This window comes from Betta splendens, chromosome 5 (assembly GCF_900634795.4).
Source record: "Betta splendens chromosome 5, fBetSpl5.4, whole genome shotgun sequence".
NCBI lineage: Eukaryota > Metazoa > Chordata > Actinopteri > Anabantiformes > Osphronemidae > Betta > Betta splendens.
In genome coordinates, this window is record NC_040885.2 from 19,633,653 (window position 1) to 19,641,499 (window position 7,847).

Below are 7,847 nucleotides of genomic sequence, written 5' to 3' on the forward strand. Positions count from 1 at the left end.
TGAACCGCATCAACCAGATAAAAACAGGACAATTTATTACATTTTACAGATGAGGCGTGATTTGTTACAGTAAAACCCAAAGGCTGAGCTTCAGTGTCGTCTGCTGTCACAAAGCCTCACCTAAAGCTTCAGTATACTTTATATGAGATTTCATCACAAATTCAACAGCGGCTTGTCATTCAGCTATTCAGATATCATGTATTAGAGTTAATAAAGAAATTAGAAACCTCTACAACTGCTGCCGACACTGTCTCCACCCAGAACAGATTACACGCTATTTTAAACTGGGACTTTTTAATGATACAGGCACAAAAGTAATTGATTTAAACCGAGTTGATGGAAACAGACATGGATACTGTTGCTCTTTGGAACCTGCCATTACTTTAGCGCCAGGCAGGTTAGCTTCTCCAGTATCTAACTGCACTTTCACACAGTGTGTTCCTTGATGAAACAAAAGGCCTTTAGCAAACATCACTACACGAACAACGACTGTCTTCATTGTCTTGAATGTAAACTGAACAGGAAGTGGTGGATGCGGAAGCTGTACCTGTTTTGACTGCGGGGTTTTTCTCTGATCTGAAACTGACTGACGCCACCAGGAGGATTTAGGAAGCGTTGGAAAAAAAAAAAAAGAGAGCACACAATGAATGTTATGCGGCTGCAGAGGGAGCCACATCGTGTGGAGGGAGCGTGTACGCTGACGAGGTCCAGCAGATTGTTGAGCTCTTGTTTGAGGCTGGTTGAACTGCAGCTGAGCTCCTTTCAGCAGGACACCGCAGATGAGGCTTAGGCCATGCTGAGGGAGGCAGAGCAGGAGGTGGGTGAAGTTACAGACCTACATTTACTGGCTCACTGTTCCTGAAACTCTAACTACAGCATCAACAAAAAACAGATAACAAACACTTTGCTCTGATTCCGATCAGCTGGTTGAGTTTTCAGATTTGCGTCTCTTCAGTGCACTTTTAATCACTCTGAAGCATCACAACAAATTAAGCCAGTTATTAATTATGAAGCATTTCTAAAATTTCACCAATCCTTAACACTCGGTTCTGATCTTCGTGGGTCATGTTTGTAAAATACATAAATCTCTCAGCTGCTGTCCTTTTTTTGGCCGACCTGTTCTGTGTCTCTTATCAAGTGGCCCAATGTGAATCAGGTCAGTCCTGATCCACTGAATAGTGTTGTTAATCTAGGCTCCAAGTAGTGAGGAGTTGTAAGAGAACCAGACGGCTGCTTGTGAACAGCAGAATCTGGAGAGGCTGCGACGAAGCAAGTATCACACATGATGATTTTATGCAGCGCATCTTAATGAGGCACTGTGTGAAGTCTGAGTGCTACAATGAATAATCGGGGTCTGGTCGTTACTAATGGGACCTGACTTTACATTCGACCCGTTTGCAGTCAAAGCTCTGCTATATTCACCTGTCGATGAGCGAGTCCCTCATGCTGGTGGCGAAGTCCGAGGGCTGCGACGTGTCGCTGAGTCTGAAGACGCTCTCGATGACGGACAGCTCTGTGCTGGTGGTGTCCAGGCCACAGAACGCGCACCAGTCGTTCACCACCATCCCCGCCGCAATCACCTCACTGCCCCGGTTAACTGTGCCGGCCTGCACAGGAAGCCAGCTTTAACGTAAAAGTCTCAGCGAGGAGCAGGTTCACTCAACACTTGCCCCATTTTCAGAACTTAGGCCTGAGAATCTAGATGAAGACTTATTTGATTAGTGCTGGATTTCAGTGTTTCAAGACAAACTGCTCTAAATAATTTTGCCATTTGACATTTAACAGATCATGTGCATCCGAAGAACTCAACACTGTGTGAGAGTAAACATTTGAAAATGACCAACAGCTGTCATGAAGGTAGCTGCAGAAGCTCACCACCAGGGGAACTTGGAGCAGAGACGAAAGCTCGTCCTGGTCTTCTATGGACGTCTTAGGGTGGACGAGGCCACCCCGGTTGCTGAATGCGCAGTACGAGCCGACCAGAACTTGCTCTGCTATCGTTTGACGGAAAACCTCCACCTTCAGTGTGTCTGCAATGATCTCCTCCGTTTCCTGAACAGGAGACAAAGGGAAAAGGCAGTGAGAGATGGATGACGTTCAAGTGACTAATCTAACTGTTACTCAGCCATAGGACTGCAACTCTGGATCCCTGCACCGCTGTGGTCCAAGACTTAATGTCCTTAAGATGTTAGTTTAGTCCTAATATTTAAAAATCAGGTACATGGGAATTTCTCTCATTGGCATATTTTTTTACGTCGTTTTTTACGCTGTGGTCTGCTGTGGCAGCAGCATGAATGTAGCAGACAGTAACAGACTGGACTAAGTGATCAGGAGGGCTTTTTCTGTTCTGGGGGTGGAGCTGGACCCCCTACATGCTGTAGCTGAGAGGAGGATGCTGGTTCAACTCCTCTCTATAGACAACACCTCCACCCCTACAGTGTGTGGCTGGACAGAGGAGCACCTTCAGCCACAGCTGATCAGTATTAGGTTCTCCACAGAACGCTACCGGAGAACCTTCCTACCGGTGCCATCAGCCTGTACAACTCCCCCTCTGTCTGTAAGGGTTGATCTGATGTATAATAAAACTTTAGCTGGTAATTAGATGTGAGTGTGCGTAGATGTGTTAGCATTCTTATTTTTGATGTCCCTACCTCTGTGACAGCGAAGGGTGCTCCTCACGAATTAATAAAGTTTTTTGAATCTTGAATGAATGAATCAGTACACACATGTACACCTCTGACTCGGATCACAAAACGACCCAGATTGTGTTTCTCACCCTGTCAATGTCGGGATGAACCAGCGCTACGTAGTCGTTGCAGGCGATGACGTTACCAAGAGCAGACAGCCTCTCCTCCACCCTCTGGATCCTCACAGAGTCTGGCAGACTGTTTCTGATGTGCTGCAGCTCCTGATCGGTTGTGTTGTTTGGGACCAAAAGGCCGTGACGGTTTCCTGATTGTGATGAACAAACAATTTATTAGCAACACAAGAGTTTGTTATGGTAAAATAGGTAGGTGAGCAAACCGCTCCTGACGATTTAAAGAAGATTGCTGCTCGTTTGCTGTACTCACCCACACACATCCTCCCAATGATGCGACACCCGGCTATGGACGCATGGACCACTGGGATGGTTTCTGACAGCTCCCCTTCAAACACACTGATCACAAGCAACACAACACAGTCAAAGACAAAAGATAGGGCTTTAACCCTCCAGAGGGAAATTTACCAAGGACAGTGGCAGATACAATGTCTGTGGCTCCTAAATCTGAAATCCTATCGTATATACATTAACGTGCATTGTCGTTTTCTTCATTCCACCATCACCAGCTAAGAGGTTACAGGCTAGCTCTATATGCTGCACATGCTAACGGCCGCTGTGTGTGTGTGTGTATGTGACGGGTATGTGAAGAAGTGGACCTTCACCTGTAGAAGTTCTCCGAACCTCCAATGGCCACCAGACAGTACGTGTTCGTCAGCTTGGCGAAGCAGCCGATCTCGTTGTTTTTCTCAAACGATGCTCTGACAGCCATGATGACGGAGACGACGCTTAACTTCTGATCCTAGAACACCACAAACATGTTCAGCACTCCGTTTAAACACAGTTCGTGAAACAGTTTATTTAAAAGGACAGATACGAGTTTAACAACGTGACACTTCAGAGCTATCATGTTAGCAGTCTAGCTAGTTCCTAGCAAGTCTAGTTCAGCAGCGGAAAACAGAAACGTGTCAGATAAACAAACATCTCATCAGCAAAACCACATTCTCTCAATTAGCGCTTAAATGTGAATAGATAAACACAAACAGTAACCAAGAAACTGAAAAAGTACCGGAATAAAGTTCGTGGCCTCCAAACGAGCGTGGCTGAGTTTCCTTTCTCCCCACGTGTTTACGTCAGGACGTTGACGTTATGACGTAAAGACGCACGAGACGTCATGACGAATTCGGTCTTTATTCAATAAAAGGTTTTTGTGGCGTTTAAATATTTTTGATGCCCCACAGTGGTTTAGTTTATTAGGACTGTCTGTTTTTGTTGTGTAGCGGTTTGTATGCAACTGTTCAACAAGTATCTTGTGTTTAGACTTTATATATAATTTATTTAGCCGATTTTGTGAAATATTTTTGTTTTTATGATTACACAGATTTTAAACAAAACATAATTAGAGCCACACCAACATTTGTTTATTATTTCCTTATTTATAAATGACTCATATTCAGCTTTCACGTGTTTTTGTGACACTGTTTTCACATTTGATGATTCCAATAGAAGTAAAAGTAAAACCTAAACCACGTGACATTGTTGACCTCTGTTCTGTCTAATCTTAATTTTACAGACTGGGATTTGTCTCCATCAGGTATTTTAATGCCGTTTTTTCACATCAGCTTCTTCACATATGCCCAGATGTTCATCATGCGCGTGCATGTAAGAACCACCTAAACTAAGCTGCATAGCAACTGCAGCCTTCGCTCTGCTTCTGCTCTCTGCTCCTCCTGGACTGACTCTGAGCCAATCGCGTCAGCCGCTCCGCGTGACGTCTGATTTGTTGACACATCCATTAGCTCGCTACCTGGCTGACGTCACTGCAGCAGGTGGGGGTGGCGGGGACGAACCAGCGCAAAGGAGCAGGCGTAGAGCACCTAAATTAACAGACATATCACTCTGACCTGTTTCTGTGTGCTGTTAGACAGGACTCCAGCAGCTGCTGATGATACAGAGTACAGAGTTGCAAAGAAGCACGAACCCTACGGTACGTAGACTAAATGCAACATTAATAGACATAAATATGTTTTTAGGGGCACGTTTGTAAATAAAGACACATTTTAAGTTTGTAAAGTCCTGAATCAAAAGCTTTTACACTTTTATTTTAACAAAAAAAAACAATTTATTAGCGTAAAAACACGTTTTATAAGTTGTGAATGATATAAATGACACTGATGTGAGCATTACACGTTGCACTGATGTCTTATGATAAATATATATTAGTTGTTATGAAATAACAAACTCTGGGTCTTGCTATAAAGCACCAAGTGATCCCTCCTCTCGGAGAGAAGCGATCTCTGAAGGAAGCTGCTCCGACGACGCTTTAGCGCGGACGGACTCTGCCTGGAGACACTGACAGCTAATCGGAACCGGCGGCCGACGGAGACGTATGGGTACGGGTCGATTAGCTGGGATGACACGAACTGTTCGTTTCTCTGCCCCTCCTCCATGTCGCATGAATTGAACCTGGGAGGTTCCGTTAGGTCGTTGTTTACTGTCCTGACTTATTTCTATTGCTTTTTGTGAAGGAAGTGGCTTTAGTGCGGTTTGACAGTCGTCTGGGAGACGTTGTCTTAATCCTTAGTGACTCATTTCATTCATTCAGCGAAGGTAAAGTCCGTTGTGTTATTGGCTTGAGATGTAAATAACGACCCCTAGCTGTTCTCTCTAGAAGGAATCAAACTACCAACCTGTGTGGTGAAGGAGCTATATTTAGCCCGGCTCCTGTGATGAGCTGATGGAGACGCTTCTCGCTTCCTGAACGGAGCGTTTCTTCCCACAGGCGTTAATGCAGCCTGCACCTAGTGAGCACAGAGTGATAATGAAGCCTGGGCCCACGGGCCCATGTTCTGACCCGCCCATCCTGTGGGTAGTTGTGGCCCCAGCGGGTCAGTCTCTGCCCTCCTCACTACCGATTAGCTCCATCAACTGTGTTCACTGAGCAGAACAGCGGATGTGATGCTGTGGATCAGGACCGGACCGAGGGCTCGGCCCGTGTCTGGAGCAGGGTGGGCACTCCTGGTCCTCGAGGGCCAGGCCCTGCTGGTGTGTCAGCGGTAACTGGGGCAGGGAGGGTTTGGGAACCAGCAGGACGGCGGCCCTCGAGCACCCCTGGTCTGAAACCTGCAGACGTCGCAGGCTGCTGAGGCCGGAGCTTGTCTTTTTCAGGCCTTGTGTTGTGTGCAGCCCGCTGACGTCTGGTTCCGTCTCCAATTGTCGCCGTGCTGCAAATGAAACCAGCGTGAAAATATTCAGTTGCAGTTTGTTCCTGTTTATTTGAGTCAGGGACAGAAACCAGCAGGTGTTGGGCTCTGGTGCAGCACATAGATCATCGATGCTGACAAACTGTCAAACTGTCGATTGGCTGATTGATTAGTCGAGGTCAAAGGTCACAAGAAGATTAAAGGAGCCCAAACCACTTTATTACTAATTCCATTATGTTTTCTCATGGTGACTGAACTGAAGTGACGTTCTCTGCCGTGTAGTTGCGCCGTCCTCGGGTCTCAGACGTTCGGTCCAGTGTGAGGTGTGTTGTTTTCATTCTCTGCTTCCGTCTGCTGGAAAATGAATCTGTGGCTTAATCACCCAGAACGAGCTGCTCGGCGTCCGTCTGGACAGAGCTGAAGTGGTGCAGTACATGTGGACACGTGTCATTTCCCAGCATGCACCAGGCCCCCTCAGTGAAGGACTCCAGTGTTGAGCGCAGTAAGATGACCCCACTAAAGTGACTGTGCTGCGTTTGATTGGATTGGCGTCCGGGACGGATGGTTCCGGGGAGGATTAGAGATGTCCGAGCTGATAGCAGGGCTGTGATCCGTCTCTGTCGCTGGCTGCGCTCCCTGTTCTTATCTCACACGGCTCAAAGCATCCAGCATCCTAATCATTAGAGGATAGAAGCTGTTGAGATTCACTGCGACTCCTCAGCTTCAGGTGTTTCATAACCAGGATAATGCTGCTCTGAGCTCCAACTGATGAACTAACTTACTAGTCATTGTTGAAGTGGTTTGATGTTCCATGTTCCTGCTCAGGTGATGGGCGGAGAACAGAGTCAGGAGCAGGCGGCTGAGGAGAGAGGAGACGAGGCTGGAGGTCCAACCGGGTCCAGTTCCACCGGCTCAGAGTCTCCTCAAGGTGAACCGGCTTCATGTGCATGTTATGCTGATTACTTCATGAAATTCATGAAACAGAGTTCTTCCTGTTTGCACAGAGACCTTGGTCTCTGCGTGGAAGCATAAGCGTCGTCAGGGATCAGAGGCTCGTTTCAGCCGGACAGAGCGAAGTCCACGCCCAAGTTCTTTGCTCCAAATATAGGAAACAATCATTTTTACTTCACAGGTAAATAATTTTGCCTTTGCACCTTTGCTCCACAGACGTGGCTGGAGAGCTGCCCCAGTGCAGGATGGGAGACAGGACGGTGGACAACATGTGCTTCATGATCTCATGCACCAACTGGTACTGAACTGGAGCTGAGACCACAATAGCAGAGGCTGAGGTAGCGGCTGAGAGAAACGTGCAAATTGAAAGAGAAAAATGGAGGAAGCGATTCCAATAAAGAGTAGAAGCACTAAAACAAGCTTAAAATAACAAAGCAATAAAATGTGCTGCAAACCACATTTTCTATAAACATCATTGCTGAGTTTTCTGCTCAACGTGAAGCAGGATACACTCGTCTACAGATGCAGCTGCTCCACACTAAGCTAACCAGGGAGTCAGTTCATATGAGTGAAAGTGGATTAAAATGTCTGACTGATGTCGCAGCTGGTGACAGTCAGTATAAAACCCTTTGGCCTGAGCAGCCCAGTAAAACCCTGGTAGTGAGGCTCAGGAGGAGCTTTTCAAGGTTTCTCATGAAGTCGCATTTCATAGAAACCATAGTAACGAAGCAAGCTGGAGTTCCATTATGTAGAACAAGGCTTCCAGTGTGGAGGAAGCGCTGGGGGTGAAGTGGTCCAACCTCCCCAGGGAACCTGGAACGATGCACTGACCCGTTTAAAAGCCCAGACTGAGGTTCTGCAAGATGTTCTGTCCTCTGAGGAGCTGTCGAGTCGTGTTCCAGCCCTTCAGACACGCATGAACAGAGGAAGTCTTT

General features: G+C 46.7%; 1 protein-coding gene and 1 long non-coding RNA gene across 2 annotated transcripts; one reads left to right on the plus strand and one right to left on the minus strand.

Moving 5' to 3' along the window:
• Nucleotides 1-18: 18 nt before the first annotated feature.
• eif6 (eukaryotic translation initiation factor 6) lies at nucleotides 19-3,964 on the minus strand. The gene is made up of 7 exons (XM_029150777.2): nucleotides 3,828-3,964; nucleotides 3,424-3,560; nucleotides 3,072-3,157; nucleotides 2,777-2,952; nucleotides 1,876-2,052; nucleotides 1,423-1,607; nucleotides 19-796 (listed from the first exon to the last, which is right to left on the minus strand). The coding sequence occupies exons 2-7, from the start codon at nucleotides 3,528-3,530 to the stop codon at nucleotides 787-789; spliced, it is 741 nt and encodes a 246-aa protein (XP_029006610.1). The 5' UTR covers nucleotides 3,531-3,560; nucleotides 3,828-3,964; the 3' UTR covers nucleotides 19-786.
• A 608-nt stretch (nucleotides 3,965-4,572) lies between these two features.
• LOC114855117 (uncharacterized) lies at nucleotides 4,573-7,371 on the plus strand. Its single transcript, XR_003785875.3, has 5 exons — nucleotides 4,573-4,587; nucleotides 4,683-4,745; nucleotides 5,020-5,151; nucleotides 6,787-6,889; nucleotides 7,129-7,371. It is a non-coding gene; the product is annotated as an uncharacterized LOC114855117 (long non-coding RNA).
• The last annotated feature ends 476 nt before the right edge of the window (nucleotides 7,372-7,847 follow it).